We start from the raw sequence: 20,759 nt of genomic DNA on the forward strand, positions 1-20,759 counted from the left end.
AGATGAAATTCACAGATTGACACTTCATTTTCTTGTTATTATTATTATTATTTTTGGTTTTTCGAGGTATGTTCTTACTCTGGTCCAGGCTGACCTGGAATTACCTACGTAGTCTCAGGGTGGCCTTAAACTCATGGTGATCCTCTTACCTCTGCCTCCTGAGTGCTGGGATTAAAGGTGTGTGCCACCATGCCTGGTCTTCTTATGTTATTTTTATTTGGGTTCAGTATTAACTTTTTACTACCTCTCTGAAATAAGACTGATAATTACACCTTTTCTAATTTTAAGTTATGTTTTTTTGGATATTTTTAAAACATGTGTTGATTAATCAAGTTTTATCTTATTTTTAATTGGCCAAGAATAATTGCATATGTTGTGGGAATAAAATGTGTTGAATATACACATTATAGCATAACTAAATTGGGTTGTCATTTATTATCTCAGATATTTATTATTCTTGGTTGCACACTTATTGATGTCTATTATGTAGAGTTTTCTAATTTTACTTTTCTTTTTTTTAATTTTTTTTGTTCATTATTTATTTATTTATTTGAGAGTGACAGGGAGAGAAAGAGACAGAGAGAGAGAAAGAGAGAGAGAGGTTGAGAACGGGTGCTCCAGGGCTTCCAGCCACTGCAGATGAATTCCAGATGCGTGCGCCCCCTTCTGCATCTGGCTAACGTGGGTCCTGGGGAACCGAGCCTCGAACTGGGGTCCTTAGGCTTCACAGGCCAGCGCTTAACCACTAAGCCATCTCTCCAGCCCCATAATTTTACTTTTCTTGATTATCAAACTGCTCATCAAGTTTTAGACCCAAACCTCATTTTATACATCTTTCCTGGTACTTGGAAGCTTTTTTTGAGATGATTGCTTTTGTCACTCATTGTGGGAAGTTTTTCTACTATTTCCTTACCTCTAAACTAAATATTTTCTGTCTGTAAAATAATAGTTTTCTATTTTGAGTGTCACACTTTTGATTTCCAAAACTTTTGTTTATTTGCTTATTTATCTTGTTTATGCATATTTATAACCAGACTATCTTAAGCCTCTTATTTTTACTTTTTTTTTTTTTTTTGTTTTGAGGCAGATATCATGTATACCAGGCTGGCTTTGAATTTCCCTTGTAGTGGAGGATGACCTTGAACTATTGATGCTTCTGCGTCTACCTCCCATCCACGTGCTGGGGGTCCAGGTGTGAGCCGCCATGCTCGGCTTCTCTATTTGCTCACACAGGTATCTGTAAGTGGGTTGCACTGTCTCCCCAGCACTGATTCTCTTAGCTCATCTATGGATACTGTACTTTCCTAGGAATTATGAGAAATGAACAGGAAGTGCTGGCAGAGTAACAGTAATTCATTTTTAGGTGGTGAGAGTGTAGAGTTTCCTCCTGGATGTCTGCAAACTCCTGTGGCATTATCCTACCTGTGGAACAAAGCGTTCTCATAGGCTTAGACTCTGAGAAAAGACTTCTGCTGTTTAATGCCTGGTTACAAGGGCGGAGGCTCCTTAACACTACTTCTCATGTTCCACTGCTTGCTTGTGTTGTCCTCTACTGTGGAGGGCGCCAGAAACAATTCATATTTCTGCAGCAGCCCTTCTCCTGCAGATGTCTTGGGTGATTGTTTATTCTATCAATGTGACTCTGTTGCTTCCTGGAATTTAGAGATTCTTTTCTACTTTCCGCCATTGAAATTCTTTTTTTTTTTTTTTTAACCGGCACTATATTGATTTGCTTTTTAGGAATATATATTCCATCGTCTGTAGGAACTGAGGTGGGAGGAAGATACTGGCATTCATTCTCAGTCCGCTACTGATTAAATTTGTCTCCCATGATTCCTTCCCTCATCTGTTCAGCCTACAACACCACAGAGACCGACACTGGTCCAGTCTTGGTATGAGTTGGCTTCCAAGAAGGTGGTGCTGTTACCCATCAATACAAAAATTTTAATTTTCTTTCATTTTTCCCTAACAGGGATGCTGCTGCTATGTTTGCCTGAACCTTGAACATGGATACTTGGCCTGGGTTAGAGCCTCATCATCACAGGAGTGAGAGTAACTGATTCAGACACTAATCACCAAGCCGTTATGGCCCCATTCACATGTTGACTGGTGTGAGAGTGCTGGCCTGATGCCTTTAGACATGGCTCTCCACTGCTCCACACCTGGTCAGATTTCTATTCCTATCACCTGTCCTACAGGCATGCTTCTCAAATCTAACTACTCTGCATTCCTAATGCTTCTGCCTTAGGTCCAACTCCTGACATAGTTACCATAACTTGTCTTGTAATGGCTTACCTTGTGATCTTTAGTTAATGCTCTTGACACTCAACGTGGCCAAATGAATGACCTAAGGACCACTAGATCTCTAAACTTACAATCTTTCTCAAAATTATAAGGTACAAATTTCAACATATGGGTTTCTTGTTTAAAAAAATCTTCAGGGCTAGAGAGATGGCCTAGTGGTTAAGGTGTTTGCCTATGAAGTCTAGGGACCCATGTTCAACTCTCAAGATCCCATGTAAGCCAGATGCACAAGGTGGTGCAAGTGCACAGGACATCCATGTGCACAAGATGGCGCACAAATCTGGAGTTCGATTGCAGTGACTGGAGGCCCTGGTGCGCCCGTTCTCTCTCTCTCACTCATGCCTTTAATCCCAGCACTCAGGAGGCAGAGGCAGGAGGATTGCTATGAGTTCAAGGCTATTATGAAACTACATAGTGAGTTTCAGGTCAGCTTTGGCCAGTCTATTTCAAAAAACAAACAAATAGAGCCGGGCGTGGTGGCGCACGCCTTTAATCCCAGCACTCGGGAGGCAGAGGTAGGAGGATCGCCGTGAATTCGAGGCCACCCTGAGACTACATAGTGAATTCCAGGTCAGCCTGAGCCAGAGTGAGACCCTACCTCAAAAAAAACCAAAAAACAACAACAACAAAAAAAACAAACAAATAAACAAAATTAAAAAAAATAAAAAAACATCAAAGTTTCATACTTACTTAATGTAAAACCGCAAGTGTCTTTTTCTTGTTGATTTTTTTTGAGGCAGAATCTCACTCTAGCCCAGGTTGGTCTATAGCCCAAGCTGACCTCAAATTCATGCTGACCCTCCTACCTTAGCCTCCTGAGGGCTGGAATTAAAGGTAAGAGTCACCACATTTGGCTAGGTCCAATATTTTATAGATTATTCTATTAAGCAATTTATGTAAATAGTGGTAACAGAGACAGATAGTTATATATTGTGAGTACAAGTATCATAATTTTGCTGGTAATGCTGAACAATACTTGATGGGAAGTAGGAATTACCAAGAAAATGCTACTAATTAACTAAGTTAGATGGTGAATAAAAATGAGTGGGTAAAAATTTATAGAATTTTGACTTTGTATATTAATACATTTGTAGATATAAAAATATTGATTTATTAAAATGAATTTTATGATTCAAACCAAATTTTGGAGTTTGTACATAAAGAGTAGAAAATAAAATTTGGTGATTCATGACCATGGCTCATATTATTCCCTTAATGGCTTGAGTCTCTCACTATAATCTTCGTGCTCAGTTTAAATGCTACTTCTCTGTAAAGACTTGTGCTTTTCTGTCAAGATTCCCCAGCAGTGGTTTCAGTGTATGTCAAGGAAAGTGACAACTAATTTGGGGCAGAAGATCTTGTGTTTAGGGCATTTCTATTTGCCCTGCAAAAGGTATTTCTATTTGCCACAACACATAGAAATGTAAATATCATAAAAGTGAGAAACATGTGAACTAAGTAAATGGAGTGTTTATGGCAAACAAGCTTCAGAAGATCTGAGTCAGATGAAATGCTGGCAGCTGGTAAATGCTGGAGCCAAAGACAGAAACAATGTAATTGAGGCTGTGTCCATCTCTCAACTGTACTTGGGAGTCAGGGATGGCGTGGTGGGGCAGATGACCACTTTGTTTAGGCATACGGTCTCAAAATTTATTATGTATAACTATTCAAGAGACAATTATGAACCATGCTAAATGTTATCAGGTGCTTCATAAGATAAAAATAGAAAATTATTATTAGGTTTAATTAGAAAGGGGTATTTGTTTACATTATTTTCGTTGGAGTAGTGGAGCACAAACCTGAGTTAAGAAAATATTTTTGTTTATGGATGGTGGGGGTGGGGGACATGGGCACTTCAGGGCTTCTTGCTACTGTAAAAAAAACTCCAGATACAAGTGCCACTTTGTGTTTTGGCTTTATATGAGTTACCCAAGTTAGCAGGCTTTGTGAGCAAGTGCCTTTAACCACTTAGCCATTACCCCAGCTCACAACCAAGTTTTTTGGGCTAAGGAGAGAAAAATAGCTGCAAAAGTGGAGGTTCTAGTTGCACATAACCTTCCTACTTCATTTTCTTCCCTTCGCCTTTTTTCTTATGCCTTTTCAAAAATATTACATATATTATAGTGTTTTTGTTTGGGGGAATTATCAAATAAATGTGAAGAAATTAATGCTGTGGACCATAGAACAAACCACTATAGGAGAAAAATGCCTCGAGTGACAAGAACATCTGGAGTCCATTGCACAGGCAGAAGTTTGACTTTATGTATACATAAACACACGCAGGGCTGGCTCACCAGTTACAGTAGGGAGGCAGGAAGGCTGGCAGATTTTGTGGTGGGGAGAAGGAGAATGGCTTCAGCTAGGCCAAATTAATAGTGAGTTAACAAAAGAGAAGAGCACTTCTTTGAGTAAACACTGAGGAAAGTGGTCTAGGGCTGAAACAATGGTTGCAGAATACATGATTCAGGTCCTCCTGTTTTATTTTGTTTTTATTTATTTATGAGAGAGAGAGAGAGAGAGAGAGAGAGAGAGAGAGAGAGAGAGAGAGAGAGAATGGGTGCACCAGGGCCTCCAGACACTGCAAACAAACTCCAGATGCATGTGCCACCTTATGCATCTGGCTTACATGGGTCCTGGGGAATCAAACCTGGGTCCTTTGGCTTTGCAGACCAGTGCCTTTTTGCAAAGCCATCTCTCCAGCCCAGGTTTCACCTATCTTGTTCCTGTGTCCACCTCAACATCCAGCTTGCCCTCTGTCAGCTAATGGTGACTACTCTGTTTCTCCTTAGCATGTCTGAACGCTAGCCAGAGGGAGTAGGGGAAGTGAAGGGGAAACTACATATCTCCTCTTAAAGGGCCCGACATGGAGATTGTTCCCATTATGCTCACATCTCATGGGCTCATATTTAACCCTGTCAGTACTCCAAGGAGAGGAGGTTGGGAAATCAAATGCTTTGTTGGGTAAGCATGTGCCTGACCTCAAATGCTGTTTTTACTGTTTGAAAGGCTGAGAATTGATATTAGAGAGTGGCCAGAAGTACTCTGTTGCAGAGGATACAATAACACTTTTCTAATTTCTCCGCGACAAAGGTCAGTGCATTAGCTGAGTGAAAGAATGGATGGAATTTTAAGGGTTTCAGGAGCAACAAGGAGTGCAATGTCCAACTACAAGAGTGAGTTAAGTAGGGAACTGTAGGAGATTGCTGGGCCCTGTGGAGGGTGCCTTGAACTTGTGAACAAAAGAAACAGATGCGGGCTGGAGAGATGGCTTAGCGGTTAAGCGCTTGCCTGTGAAGCCTAAGGACTCCGGTTCGAGGCTCGGTTCCCCAGGTCCCACGTTAGCCAGATGCACAAGGGGGCGCACGCGTCTGGAGTTCGTTTGCAGAGGCTGGAAGCCCTGGCGCGCCCATTCTCTCTCTCTCCCTCTATCTGTCTTTCTCTCTGTGTCTGTCGCTCTCAAATAAATAAATAAAAATTAAAAAAAAAAAAAAAGAAACAGATGCACATCATCCTGACCTGACCCCACCACAAGGCTTTTCATATCTGGAAAGTGATCTGTTTCCAGAGATTCAGATATAATGGTACTTTTGTGATCAAGCATGTATTTCACTGGAACAAAGATCTCTGGATGAATCTACCCAGTTGGTCATGAAAAATTTGTTCTTGGCTCAGGGACTGTGATGTTTGTTTTTCTCATTTCCTAATCTGTAAACGAGCAGCTTTAGAGAGAGGTTACTGATGATGTCTTTCTCCCAGAACCGTCAGCTTTGCTCTGTCAAAGTCCATGCGCGGTGCTGAAGCAGGTGCAGCTATGACGTGCATACAGACAACCGCGTGTCTGCTAAGATTTCCCATTGTTTTCTCAGCATAGAGACACAAAATGGAATCTTGGGAAGAGTCCTCATTTTTCCTGTCACAAAGAACTGGCAACTCAGTAGTCACAGGAGTCTGTAATAAATAACCCTTATTGATTTCTCTGTCCCAGAATGATTTTGCTTCCCTCCCTCTCAGAGGCCTGACATTTCCCCCAAGAGGCAGTGTTAGAAAATCATTTACTAAGTGGGACAGTCTCTCCTGTTGTAGATATAAATCTAGATGGGATGGGCTGAGCCCAAGGCAAGGGATCCCTAGAGCTAGTCCTTGAGCCTGCCAACAAAGTTGTGTTTTCCAAGTCAGCGAATCCAGATCCCAGTAGTATTGGCAGCAGGGACTGACCATGGGGAAGCTGCTGTGGTGTTTCCTGTTCTCCATCAGCATCTGTAATGCTTTTGGCAAGAAAGAAGGTAGGGACAACGCTCGGCTATCATCCCACAGTTTTATCTGGGAGAGGCGGGGGCCCCAAGATTACACAAGCTAAATTTAAGTAACACTAGACATAGGCTGTGTGTGTGTGTGTGTGTGTGTGTGTGTGTGTGTGTAGCCTGGGAAGGGGTTGGTTGTGTCTCGTTCCCAGACTCCACTTATAAGTGATGGATAGATCTTTGTAATCTGAACATGACTTCTTTCCACTTTTTTTTTTTTTTTTTTGGTCTCGCAGATATGATGGGAAAGGCTTTTGTATTTCCCAAAGAGTCGGCTAATTCCTATGTATCCCTGAAAGCACAGTCGAGTAAGCTGCTGGATGCCTTCACCCTGTGTCTCTATGTCCACACGGAGCTAAGCACCACCCGAAGCTTTAGCATTTTCTCTTATGCTACCAAGAACGACTCTAATGACATCCTCATATTTTGGTCTAAGGATAGAGGGTATGTTTTTGGAGTGGGTGGGCCTGAAATACTGTTTGCGGCTTCTGAAATTCCTGAGGCTCCAACACACATCTGTGCCAGCTGGGAGTCTGCCACAGGGATTATTGAGCTTTGGGTGAATGGGAAGCCCAGGGTGAGGCACAGTCTGCAGAAGGGTTACTCTGTGGGGACAGAGGCAAGCATCGTCCTGGGACAGGAGCAGGATTCGTATGGTGGCAGCTTTGATATAAAGCAGTCCTTCGTGGGAGACATTGGTGATGTGAACATGTGGGACTTCGTGTTATCGCCAGAACAGGTCAACTCGGTCTATGTTGGTGCAACATTCAGTTCTAATGTCCTGAACTGGCAGGAGCTGAGCTATGAGGCCCATGGGGAAGTATTCACCAAGCCTCGGCTGTGGTTCTGACTTCCTGTCAAGGGTTCCCGATGACTCCTGGGGCTTCACCCAGGCCCTCGTCCCTGGCTGTGGGTCCTCTTACTCCCACCGAAGGAGCAGGTACAGTGTTTTCTTCACCCTGCCTTCCTTAGGGCCGGAGCATGAGTCTGAGCGCATGGCTTGGAAGTTACACTGGAGAGCTTATCCAGAAGAATCAGGCTGGCAGATGTTTTTGTTTGCATATTATTTTTTAATTGAAAGAATTTTAGAGATAATCCCTTACCCTGGCGCAGAAAAGAGGAGTTTTTAATTTTTAAATGTCACAAGGCAATTTACATCTTGGTGATGGGAAATGTGTGCTAATTTTCTAGCTCATTCCTTACTCAGCACCTTCCAGAAGGTAGGAGGGGCTTACGTTCACACTCTTATCTCAGAATTAGACCATTGCAAGAGTTCAGAATGCTCATCACTAAACAAGGGACCCAGTTCTTCTGGAATGGAAAACCTAGCATCCCCCCCCCCCCAGAATGTATTTCTTCTACTTTCCCAAAGTACTATGGGAAGGCAGTCAAAATTCCTGGCCATTTCCTTGGCTAAATGAGCTATATAGGTATAGATATTTTAGCTGCTACTGTTAAGGCCTTCTATAACAATGGTTTTATTTGCTCACAGTGCTTTCTCAATGTTAAGTTTTTTCCCCTCACTCCATATGTGGGGCTATGAGTTCTTCCTCTGCCCTCATAATGCTAACATCTTCAGGCCTTAAGAATGTGTATAGAGGGCTGGAGAGACTGCTCAGTGGTTAAAGGTGCTTGCCTACAAAGCCTGATGGCCTGGGTTTGATTCCCCAGTACCCACGTACAGCCAGATGCACAAAGTGGAGTATGCATCTGGAGTTTGTGAACAGCTGCAGAAGACCCTGGTGTGCCACTCCCCTCTCTCTCTTATCATCATTCAATCAGTGAATATAATTTAAAAAGTGTGTGTATTGGGCTGGAGAAATGGCTTAGCGGTTAAGCGCTTGCCTATGAAGCCTAAGGACCCCGGTTCTAGGCTCGATTCCCCAGGACCCACGTTCGCCAGATGCACAAGGGAGTTCACGCATCTGGAGTTTGTTTGCAGTGGCTGGAGGCCCTGGCGTGCCCATTCTCTCTCTCTGTCTGCCTCTTTCTCTCTCTGTCTGTTGCTCTCAAATAAATTAATAAAAATAAATGAAAAAAAATTTAAAAAAAGTGTGTATATCACCCAAGCTGTCCTGGGGTTGTTTTGGTTGGGTCCACGTTCCTAGCAGGATAAGTTATAGTCTTCCCATGGACTATGTCATTGACTTTGGGAGGGAACATCTTTCTGTTGGAATTTTCAGTCAAGAGGTATTAAGTGTGTGGGTGCCAGCAGTCATCTCTGGTGCACAGAGAGCTGGTAAGAAATGAGGCCACACTGGGACTGGAAGAGCTGAGAGGCTGAGAGTGATGAACCTTGACTACATTCTGTTTCTGAATCATTCTTGTCTGGAACAAAATTTACATCTGAACTTCCCATGTACATGAGTCAATAAAACCTCTTTTGACTTGAATGAATTTGAGATGTTTTGTGACTAATCTCTAACAAGTCTCTGAAACCAAGACCCTAGGAGTTCACACTGACCATGACATCCTGCAGGAACATTGCCATGAAACGCTATCCTTTGTCTTAGACTCTTTTGTAAGGTTTCTCTTTGAGAGGCACTATCCTACTTTGGAGATAGCTGGCCATTCATAAGGTATGGGGGTTTTCATACCTTAATTTTATCAGAATTCTAATTGGAAAAGAAAAAAAAAATCTAAGGATCAATGAGATTCATGAATAAGCTGTCTGGTTTGATGCTGGGATACATTCACTTCAGTCAGCCTGGCGCCTTCATAAACAGAATCCTCTCCCCACAGATGATGGCTATTGGCTTCCTCCAGAGGCAATTTTTTTTTTTTTTGCCATGATCTTTCAGAACTAGATGAACAAGTAAGTTACTGTATGTATAGGGTCATATCCAGGGTTGAAAGAGGGACTCACCAAATCATTATTTTAGTGAAGGCATATGGTAGATACTGACTTAACAGAGGTTATAGGCTCAGACTGTTTAGGTCTAAATTCAGGCTCTACAACTTACCGATTATATGCTCTTAAATTGCATAAACCCCAATTACTCAGTTTTCTTACATATAAAGTAGGGAAAATAATGGTAATCAACTCAAAGGGTTTTTGTAACAGCCAAATAAGATCATGCAAGTAATAACCTTTTATATTGGCTACTTGCTACTATTAGGATGTTTTGCATTATATATCTAAGCTTTACATATCTTAGAAGCACAACTAAGTAGAATTTGTTTGGGTTGCCAGAAAGTGAGGGGCCTGGTTTGCTAAGAATTCTGTTCAGAACATTAGAAGGATGAACAGAAAGTTTTTGAAGAAATTATTTATGAATATTGATTTCTCTAATTGACCTTTGATAACCATTTAGTAGCACAAACGTTAAGGCAATACATTCTTGGCCAAAAAATGTGAGTGCAGATAATTTTCCATTGTTCAATTAGGGCAGATCCATACACGCTGACACTCAGCTAAGCAGGAGAGAGAACAGATACCCTTTTCTAGTTAAAGAATCCAGCCAAGAGATTCATCTTATATGTCTTAATTATAGAAGGCCATCCCGACTCCTTAGGGATGTGGACTGAGCTAATATTTTCCTCAGAATTCAATTATGGGTACCTTGCAACACATAGTTTAGCCGAGAGCCTCTGGCCTAGATAATTTTAGCCAGGAAAAATTTAATAGCTGGTATTTGCATTCAGCGTGCATTAAAAAATCTTAATAAAACATTTCTGTAATGTTTAAGTACTTTGCTTACTGGTGGACACTTCAATGCAATCTTGTTGGAAATGTATCCCTAGGTAATTGAGTGACAGTACACAGAGTTGTTAGATGTAATCCAATTAAGTGTTAGATGACCCCTGCCAAAGAGGAAGATTTGATTTGGGCATATACCTGGTGATAAGTCACTCCTTGTTGTGTGTGACAGAGTATTATCAGTCTGCTGGGTTGACCACTTCTAGCTGACATTGATAATGCCATGTCATCACTGTGGTTTTCCTAGAGATCTTGTATCCAGTTTGTCCAGAACTGAAATCAGGGTTTAAGGCAGAAGTTAAAAATGCCACATGGCATGTAAAACTTGCTATAAAACCTAGGCAAAACAAGGGTGGTATCCCAGTGCCTGAAAAGATACTGTACTACATTTATAGGACAAATACAGAAGATAGACCAATAGCATAGATCAAAGCTCCTGGAGGCTGATACCGATAGGACACTTTCCTTTTGGGACTGAAAATTGCCAGGTTGGTACAAGGGTTAGGGCCCTGCCTGATCCAAATGTGAGGACCTTGAAATAGGAGGCAACATTGTGATGTGAAGTTCTGAAGTCTGAAATCTCCATGAGTCAAGAAGATCACTGGATAGTTGACCAAGCAAGAGACCTTGCATGTGCTCCATTAAGAAGGGATCATGAAGACATGGTTAAGATTGGGCCTTAGGTCCTGATGAGTGAGCTCAACTGCCTCTTTGGTGGGACATGGACTACCCAGGGTCTGGATCAAGGACTAAAGAGCACCTCAGAAGTGGGCCCTGGACCTAACAGAAATGGAGCTGGAGTCCCAGATGACAAAGTAAATAGAATGGCAATTCTGTGTGCTTTGACTGCCTGCTTTTTACAGTCTCCATGACTGCTGTGTTCTGGGGAGGCAAAGCCTAACAAAGAGAGCAGTGACTCTGGACTACTTATCAACAACAAAGCAATACCCAAATAAAGTTTCCAGAACACAGATTTTTGATCCCTAGGATCCTAGGAAAAGAAAAGAAGTACTTCTTTGATTTCTAAATAGCTTAATCTTAAGATAACTACCCTCCTATCTCTAGTAGGCTGGCATGGTAACCTGCTTAGATTGTGTGTCAGATCCCTGTGTATATCTGTACATTTCTCCTCCTGGACCAGAACATAAGTTAAGTGGGCTTCTGAATCTTTTCCTCTTTTTTTTTTGAGGTAGAGTCTCACTCTAGCCCAGGCTGACCTGTAATTCACTAGGTAGTCCCAGGGTGACCTTGAACACAAGACAATCTTTCTATCTCTGCCTCCCAAGTACTGGGATTAAAGGCATGTGCCACCACATCCAGCATCTTTTCCTTTTTTTTTTTTTTTAAAGACTCCTATCTCAAATCCCCTGGCCCAGTGATGGCAGGTGATCTGCTAATACAGACAGTGTTACCCTGGGATGCTGATCATGACTGGAGATTCCCTGTCTTCAGAACCACTAGGTCAGATTCTCAGCATTAGAGCCAAAGGAATATGTAAAATAACATGGCCGATGTGCTTGTGGAAGATTGCTTTAGAGTTTTTCTGCAGGTCAGATGTCTTTTTTGGTGGACATGCCTGGCTTTCAATTAATTGAAGGTAGGTGGTCATCTTTAAAGAAAATTTCAGTGCAACTGGATCCAGAGAATCCCTCTTGTCCACCTCTGGAACACTTTCTGAGGATTCATTTGGCAGTCACCCTCTACCCCATATCCTTTCATACACACATATAAGTGATTGCATAAAGTTTCATCACTACACCTAGGATGATAATTGCCTAATCACCTAGGGGAGACCACACATACTCTTTAAAAACACCCCATTGTTACCTTAACTCTTACCATGTGTCAGGTGCTATGTTCTTTCTACATACTTTGATAACTGTGTGAAGTTTCATTTTATAGTTCTTATTATGCAGACAAGAAAACTGAGGTCTGGAGAGAGAATCAACTTGTGTAGAGGTGAGGTAGGATTTGAACTAAGACACTATTATATGGTCCAAGGCAGCAAAAGCATATCTGTTGCACTTATGCCTCAGAGAGATTAGGGACATGTGTTTTCCACACTAAATGCAAACATAAAGAAATGCAAGGATGAATTCCAAGAATCATCAAGAAAATCAGAAAATGAGGTGGAAAGGGAGCTGGACAGAGTGATGGAAGTGATACATAGGAAAGTAGTAGAAAATGCAAACTTAATTGAACAAGTCCAAAACTCTCTAGAGGCTCTCAAGAATAGAGTCAGCGAAGTAGAGGATAGAAACTCTGATCTGAAAGACAGGATGGAAGAAACAGTTCGAGAGTTCAGATATTTCAGTAAGTTCAAAAGTTCCTATGAACAGAACATGAGGGAATTGTGAGATACACTTAAATGTCCTAATATCAGAATCATTGGAACACCAGAAGGAGAAGAATTTCAGACCAAAGGCATGGAGAACTTATTTAACAAAATAATTGAAGAAAACTTCCCCAGTCTCTTAAAAGAAAGGCCCATCAAGATACAAGAAGTGAACAGAACTCCAAACAGACTGGACCAAAGGAGAAAGTCCCCAAGACATATTATCATTAAGACTCTAAACATTGACACCAAAGAGAAAATCCTAAATGCAGTTAGGGAAAAACAGCATACCACTTTCAAAGGAAACCCCATCAAATTACTTCAGACTTCTCAATGGAAACCCTGAAATCTAGAAGGGCCTGGAATGAAACTCTCCAAACTCTAAGAAACTATGGCTTCCAACCCAAACTACTCTACCCGGCAAAAGTATCCCTTATAATAGATGGTGAAAGAAAAACTTTCCATGACAAAACTCAGTTTTACAATTATATGAACACAAAACCAGACCTACAGAAAGTATTCCAGGAAATTCTCCACAGAGAAGAGACAAACAACCAGACACAAATGCCTATAAGAAGCAGATCACAACAACCAAACCCAGAGTAGACACAAAAAATTTCAAATTCCATGAAAACACCAACACACATCTACCACAACAACATGGCAGGGATCAAATCAAATCTTCCAGTCATTACCCTAAATATTAATGGCCTTAATTCACCCATCAAGAGACACAAGCTAACAGGGTGGATCAAAAAATTAGACCCCTCAATCTGCTGCCTTCAAGAAACCCACCTTACCACTAAAGACAGAAACCTCCTCAGGGTGAAAAGGTAGAAAACAATATTCAAAGCAAATGGGAATAAGAAACAAGCAGGTGTAGCTATATTAATATCGGATATAATAGACTTCAAACCAAAAATAATCAAAAAAGACAAAGAAGGATACTTCCTACTTATCAAGGGAACAATCCATCAAGAGGATATTACAATCATAAATCTGTATGCACCAAACACAGGGGCACCACAGTTCATAAAAAAAACCCTACTTGACAATAAAACAGAAATAACCACCAACACCATCATAGCTGGGGACTTCAATAAACCATTATCAGTAGATCATCCAAACAGAAACTCAACAGGGAAGTAAGAGAGCTCAACAAAACCATAGAACACTTAGACCTAGTGGACATCTATAGAACTTTCCATCCCAAATCCACAGACTTCACATTCTTCTCAGCAGCCCATGGAACATTCTCTAAAATAGAACATATACTGGGTCACAAAGACTGCCTCCACATATTTAGGAAAATCGACATAATTCCCTGCATGATATTAGATCACAATGCTATATTGCTAGAAATCAACAACAAAAGACCCACTAAGAATCCCAATGGCACCTGGAAACTGAACAGCACACTCTTAAACAATAAATGGATAGTGGATGAAATAAAAAATTAAATTGCAAAATTCCTGGAATTGAATGACAATGAGAACACATCATACCAAAACTTATGGGACACAATGAAGGCAGTCCTCAGGGGAAAATTCATAGCACTCAATGCCTTCATAAATAAGACAGAAAGATCCCAAATCAATAGCCTAAACATCCGCCTAAAGGCACTGGCAAAACAAGAAAAATCCAACCCAAAGAGCTCCAGAAGGAAAGAAATAATTAAAATCAGAGCAGAAATTAATGAATTGGAAACCAAGGAAACAATTAAGGCAATTGACAAAACAAAGAGCTGGTTCTTTGAAAAAATAAACAAGATTGACAAACCTCTGGCCAATTTGATCAAGCAAAAAAAGAAGAGGCTCCAAATTAACAAAATTCAAAATGAAAAAGGAGAGATCACAACAGACATCAGTGAAATCGGCAGAATCATCAGGACTTATTTCAAAAACCTCTACTCCACAAAACTGGAAAATGTGGAGGAGATGGCTAAATTCCTGGACGCATATCATCTACCAAAGCTAAACTCAGAGCAGATTAATCACCTCAATGAACCCATCACACTTATGGAGATTAAAAAAGTAATAAAAAACCTCCCCCAAAAGAAGAGTCCAGGACCAGATGGATTCTCAGCCGAATTTTATCAAACCTTCAAGGAAGAACTCAAACCAATCTTCCTAAAACTGTGCCACACAATTGAAGAACAGGGAAAGCTACCCAACTCCTTCTATGAAGCTAGTATCACCCTAATCCCAAAACCAGGCAGTGTGTTCTTTTTGGGAAGCCATTTCAGAATGCCATATATCCAAGGTTAACGGCATTGCTGGTGCACTGCCAGTCTCCATACTGAAAATCTTGTTTTTTTGCGTCTAGCCCCAGGATTAGCCGAAGAGTAGGTAGATTATGCCTGTGCTGCCAAAGTTCTTCTCTGAGCAGGAACCCCACCCCTTCCCCAGGTATGCATGACTCAGGCATAACTTTATATGCTAGGAAACATTCACCAGAGGTGTGGAATCATGAGAGAACCCCTCTACGTAAGCAATTATCCATTGCTCGTGCTAGTTAGGGTTACCTGGTGTGGCAATTTGGATGGACCATCCCTCATAGCCTCATGTGTTTGTGATTAAGAATCAGACTCCAGCTGGGGGCAATTGGAGAGGTGAAGGATTGCTGGAGGAGTGGGTGGAGAGAGGGAAACGGACTGTGAGGTTTACTAGCCCAGCTCTAAACCTAGTCCTGAGAGAGCCTACTCACCCCCAGATATGTGGGTCAGCTTACACGGATTACTTCTTGCCATGTTTGCCTGACGTGGTGAAACTTCCCTTCCAAACTGTCAGCCTGAAACAAGCCCTGTCCCCCTGATTCTGGTCAGGTGTTCTGCCCCAGCATCGAGAAGCTAACTGCTCCACCTGGAATGCATTAAAACAACCCAGTGACTTGTGTTTTAAAACAGTGATTTTAATTATTTATTTGTGTGTGTGTGTGTGTGTGTGTGTGTGTGTGTGTGTACTCTCATCACTGTGAGCGAGTGATCAGAGGACAGCTTTTGGGTTGGTCCTCACCTGTTCACCTCATCTTTTTTTATTTTTAATTTTTTGTTCATTTTTATTTATTTGAGAGTGACAAAGAGAGAAAGAAGCTGAGAGAGAGAGAGAGAGAAAATTGGTGCACCAGGACTTCCAGCCACTGCAAATGAACTCCAGACATGTGTGCCCCCTTGTGCATCTGGCTAATGTGGGTCCTGGGGAATCGAGCCTCAAACCAGGGTCCTTAGGCTTCACAGGCAAGTGGTTAACTGATAAGCCATCTCTCCAGCCCGTCTGCCTCATCTTAAGGCAGGTTTTTACCCTTTGGTTCTCACTGAACCAGGTTTGCCTCAGGCTTCCTGGAAATCGTACCATCTCTGCCTCCCATCTCGCCATCAGTCTCAGTGTGCCATGCCTGGCTTCTGGCTTCCTATGTGGTGTCTGGGGATTGAATTCAGGTACTCCAGTTTGAGTGGTGAGCACTTTATCCATTGAGCCACCTCTCTACCCAGCCTCCTTTGGTGGCCTGGGGTTTATCAGGGATTCTCAGGTGGGGAGACCAGGTGTGAGTGTTTGTGAAGCTCGATAGGTGTATGGTGGATAGCTTAATCTTCCACAGTGCAAGATGGACTCCCCTGCTCCAGGCTGAGCCAAAGCTTTGAAAAGATTCCAGGGCTATGGCCAGCTGCTGTTGTTGATTGCTTGTATGGTTCTGGCTTGACTAGACTTCTTGTGTCTTCCTTTCTTATGCAACAGTGGTTTTGGCTTGAATCAAGTGAGCATACCAAACTCTGTTTCGACACTGCAATATAGAGTTGCAGCTGCTCTAGGACTGAATAAAGTGACAGCCCTGTATTTAGCATGTTATTTATTCAATAAAACTGCACTGTGATAACAAGCATCCTGTCTCATAGTGTTTTCCTTGTCCCCATGACTCTTATTTGGATTTTTGCAATTTGGGGTGTTTGATCTCCTGGGGCTTTAAATCAGGGATAAAACCCAAGTGCCAAGATGTCTAGAAAAGCTGCGGTCCTTACGTATCATTATGGGCATCCCAGGCTCCATGAGGAAGGAAGAGAGGACTCCTACAGCATATCTGAGGGACGGTAAGGTCATATTGCAGGCTAATTTATAATACCCAGGGCTCCGTGACATGATGTGAGCAGCTTCACTGCTGTGTCAGCAGGCTGCTGGAACTAAAGGGGGGTGGTTAACTGGCTCACAGGGAAGGTCTCTCTCTCTCTCTCTCTCTGGCTTATTTGGCATATCCATTTTGGAGGTAGCTCTAATGACATAACTGACTCCATGAAGTCAATGAACTTGCAGCATCTACCCATCATAGTGGTGGTCATGTCTATCAAGTCACCTGCAGACCCCAAGTGTTAGTAAGGAGGCAATTTCAGAAGGGGATTGTGATCAAAATACATTATGTACATGCATGAAAATTGTCAATAAAAACGAGAAAAAAAAAATGAAAACAGGGCAATTTTGGGTATCTGGAAAACATCTTTATCTAAACGTTTTACCCACCAAAATAGTTTCCTATTTAAATTATGAATAGGCCTTTTTATAGGGCAAATTAGTAGAATGAGAGGATTAAAACTTCTGAAGCAATTGCATCGATCACATAGATTTTCTGATGCAAGAACTTTAAAAAAGGACAGTTTAAAAGAGAAGTTAACTATATATAATAAAAAAATTCTAGAAAACTACTACTACTTGCAATAATCCTTTTTCTCTAATGTGGTTAGAGTACGCTACTCAACATCTGAGATGATTCTTCTCGGGAGTGGAGAAATAACCCATATTATCAATTCTTCCTTGGCTATCAGTGGGAAAATGCTTGCTACTCATCATGTGAGGCCATGATGAATAAGCCCATGATTCTTTTTTAAAAAAGAAAATTATAATGTTTTAAATCATAATTTATTTATTGCAAAATAATTTGTGTATATATGTCTTAAGGATATTGCCTCCCTGATACTGCACTCTGTTTGAGCCATTCTGGGCGTAAAGCCAGGCTGTGTGTCCTATTCATAAAATGAACGGTAGCGTTTGAACTTCATTTTCTTTTTCCTTGCTTCTTAATTACACACACACACACACACACACACACACACACACACACACACATGTACATGCGTGCATGCACACATAAATGCACACACACACATGCACACATGCACATACACACGCACAAACACATGTGCACAGCACACTCATTTTAGAGGACATATAACCACATTCTGGCACGATGACACATAATTCTGCTGAATGCACATTATTTGGGGACATTATAGCTTCTTTCTCCCATAAAAGTAGTTACTTCTTTTACACATAGTACACATACCAATCTTGTATTTCTGTCCTTTCCAGTCATAAACATTTTGACATATGATTGCATAAAGTTCACAGCTAACACTTTAAATGGCTATCCATTCTGCTTAGTGGGTATAGATGTATGCGATTTTCTTAAAGATGCCCAATTTTCTAATTTTTCAGTACACTAAGCCATGCTAAATGGTTTTCTTTGTGAACGAAGTCCCCACCCCACCATATTTTACATCATCTCCCGGGATGTGACTGTCCTAATTTACCAGGCAATGCCACACAGAGCTGCTAGAGCACCAGCCGGTACCGTGGAGTCGCTAATAAATAACCCATATTGATCTCTCATTTTGTGATTTATCTTGCTCTCTTTGCTCTTAGAGCTTTGATTCATGGCTCCAAGGGGGCAATTTTGGAAAATCACTTACCAGCTGAGACACCCTGACTATGGCACATTTAAGGTCAAGGTGGAACAGACCTGAGACAGAGGGATCTCAGACACCCAAATCCAGAATCACAATCACTGATATATATATACATATATCTTTTTTTTTCTGGAGGATAATCCTACTAAGAGTAATTTGTGCATGTGTGTGGCGGGGGGAGGGGGAAGGGAATCCAGAGAGCATGGAATTTTCCAGGCTTGGAATATGGGATTTCCTTTGCTTTTGGTTTTCATCAGCCAGGGAGACAGGCCCTGCTGCAGATGGTAGCTAAGACTTGTTCTGGTGTTAGGACTGTGCCAAGCCAAGTTAGGGTAGAGGGCCAGTTTGTGTGAGGAGTTACAGCCCAGGGAACAGATCACTCTGTGAGTTCTAAATCTAATATCTCTGGACATGGTAAAGAATACATCTTTGTGGCCTAACAAGCTTAATTGATAGTCTTTTCTTTTTCTGTGTTTTGTGCGGCTGATGTGAACAAAAAGGACTTTGAGTTCCTCAGAATTAGAGGATTCCTTTGTGACTGTGAAGGAGCCACTTGAGGCTTTCACCATATACAAACTGACCCGTTCAGAACTGCAGTTTTCTGTGTCTTCCCTGGATAATGAGGCACATTTCTTCACCAACACAGTGTACCTGTTGATGAACCTCAGAACTGTCCTGTGTGTGGGCTGAGTGAGCATCTCCCTCAGAGCTGTGGCGAAGAGGACTTGGAGTGGGGACACTCATGGGGACAGAAGCAAGTATCATCTTGGAGGATAAGCAGGAGTCATCTGCTGGGGGCTTTAATGAGAACCAGTTGTGGTGTGAGACATTGGAAGTATGCACATGTGAGACTTTGTACTATTGCTGAATGACACCAACAAGGTGTATGCTGGTGAGATGTTCAATCCCAATGTCTTGGGCTGGCAGGTAATGACATATGAAATGCATGTTAAGTGTTTTCCAAACTCTAGCTGTGGCCCTGACCTGCTGTCATGGGTCCTGAAATTGTCTCCTGAGGATCAAGCTGTATATTTCTCCCTACCTTTAAAAATATTCCTCGGGCTGGAGAGATGGCTTAGCGGTTAAGCGCTTGCCTGTGAAGCCTAAGGACCCCGGTTCGAGGCTCGGTTCCCCAGGTCCCACGTTAGCCAGATGCACAAGGGGGCGCACGCGTCTGGAGTTCGTTTGCAGAGGCTGGAAGCCCTGGCGCGCCCATTCTCTCTCTCTCCCCCTCTATCTGTCTTTATCTCTGTGTCTGTCGCTCTCAAAAAAAAAAAAAAAAAATTAAAAAAAAATTTCTCTTTTTTCTGGCTCTGATCTCTTCTTACCTCCACACATGCCTCTTACAGAAGGCTTTTGTAGTTTCCTCCTCCTTCCTCAGTTACATTTTATATTAGCACATGGCCGTGCAGAACAGTGGGGTCCACACATGGCTACACTTTAGACTTACTGGGTCACATAAAAGCCAGTAGCCTATGATTTCTTTTGGAGGTGAGACCTAGGCATCCATGGTTTTTACAGCTCCCTATGTGATTCCAATGCTCTGACAAAGCTTAGAACCATTGCATTTTGTTTTTTTGAGTAGGGTCTCACTGTAGCTCAGGCTAGCCTAGAATTCACTATGTAGTCTCAGGGTGGCCTCGAACTCATGGTGATCCTCCTACTTCTGCCTCCTAGGTGCTGGGATTAAAGGCGTGTGCTACTACTCCTGGTTTATATTAATTACTTTCTTGTTGCTGGGTCAAAATACCTGTCCAGAAGCAATTTGTGGAAGAAAAGGGTTTATTCATCTTATAGTTAAAATTTTTTTAAAATTATATTTGAGAGAGAAAGAGACAGAGAGAGAAGGAGAGAGACAGATATAGAGAGAGGGAGAATGGGTATGCCGAGGCCTTCAGCCATTGCAAATGAACTCCAGAAGCATGTGCTACTTTGTGCATCTGACTTACATGGGTCCTGGGGAATAGAACCTGGATCCTTTAGCTTTGCAGGATAGTGCCTTAACTTCTAAGACATATGAGTCTATAGAGGCATTACATTCAAGCTATCACATGAGCCAATGTTTTCTTCTTCTGAAAGACTATGTGTGTGTATGTGTGTGTGTATGTATACACACACACATATATGCAAAAAATTTGTTTATCTTGGTAAATATACCTATCACATTTTATTGTGCTTTTTTGTATTAACTAGAAATTGTAGGAATATAATTTTTCTAGCATTTAGTCTCACTATCAGGATGTCATCATTATAAATTAGATTTATCTTTCCTTTCCAACATTTTCAAGTTGGTGATTCAAATCTCTAAGAAGTGTTTCTTTTTATAATTATTTATTTATCTGAAAGAGAGAGAAGAGAGAGAGAGAGAGAGAGAGAGAGAGAGAGAGA

At 41.6% G+C, this 20,759-nt stretch overlaps 1 protein-coding gene across 1 annotated transcript; it reads left to right on the plus strand.

The window, feature by feature from the left end:
• Positions 1 to 6,455: 6,455 nt before the first annotated feature.
• On the plus strand, positions 6,456 to 8,288 carry LOC101598452 (C-reactive protein). Its single transcript, XM_004671161.2, has 2 exons — positions 6,456 to 6,587; positions 6,842 to 8,288. The coding sequence occupies exons 1-2, from the start codon at positions 6,521 to 6,523 to the stop codon at positions 7,453 to 7,455; spliced, it is 681 nt and encodes a 226-aa protein (XP_004671218.1). The 5' UTR covers positions 6,456 to 6,520; the 3' UTR covers positions 7,456 to 8,288.
• The last annotated feature ends 12,471 nt before the right edge of the window (positions 8,289 to 20,759 follow it).

This window comes from Jaculus jaculus, chromosome 1 (assembly GCF_020740685.1).
Source record: "Jaculus jaculus isolate mJacJac1 chromosome 1, mJacJac1.mat.Y.cur, whole genome shotgun sequence".
Lineage (NCBI taxonomy): Eukaryota > Metazoa > Chordata > Mammalia > Rodentia > Dipodidae > Jaculus > Jaculus jaculus.

What these genes read in the sequence shown, in the direction of transcription:
- LOC101598452 (XM_004671161.2), top strand. Translation starts at nt 6,521, where the DNA reads ATGGGGAAGCTGCTGTGGTGTTTCCTGTTCTCCATCAGCATCTGTAAT. An exon ending in TGCTTTTGGCAAGAAAGAAG is followed by an intron (nt 6,588 to 6,841) that starts GTAGGGACAACG and finishes TTGGTCTCGCAG; the next exon opens with ATATGATGGGAAAGGCTTTT.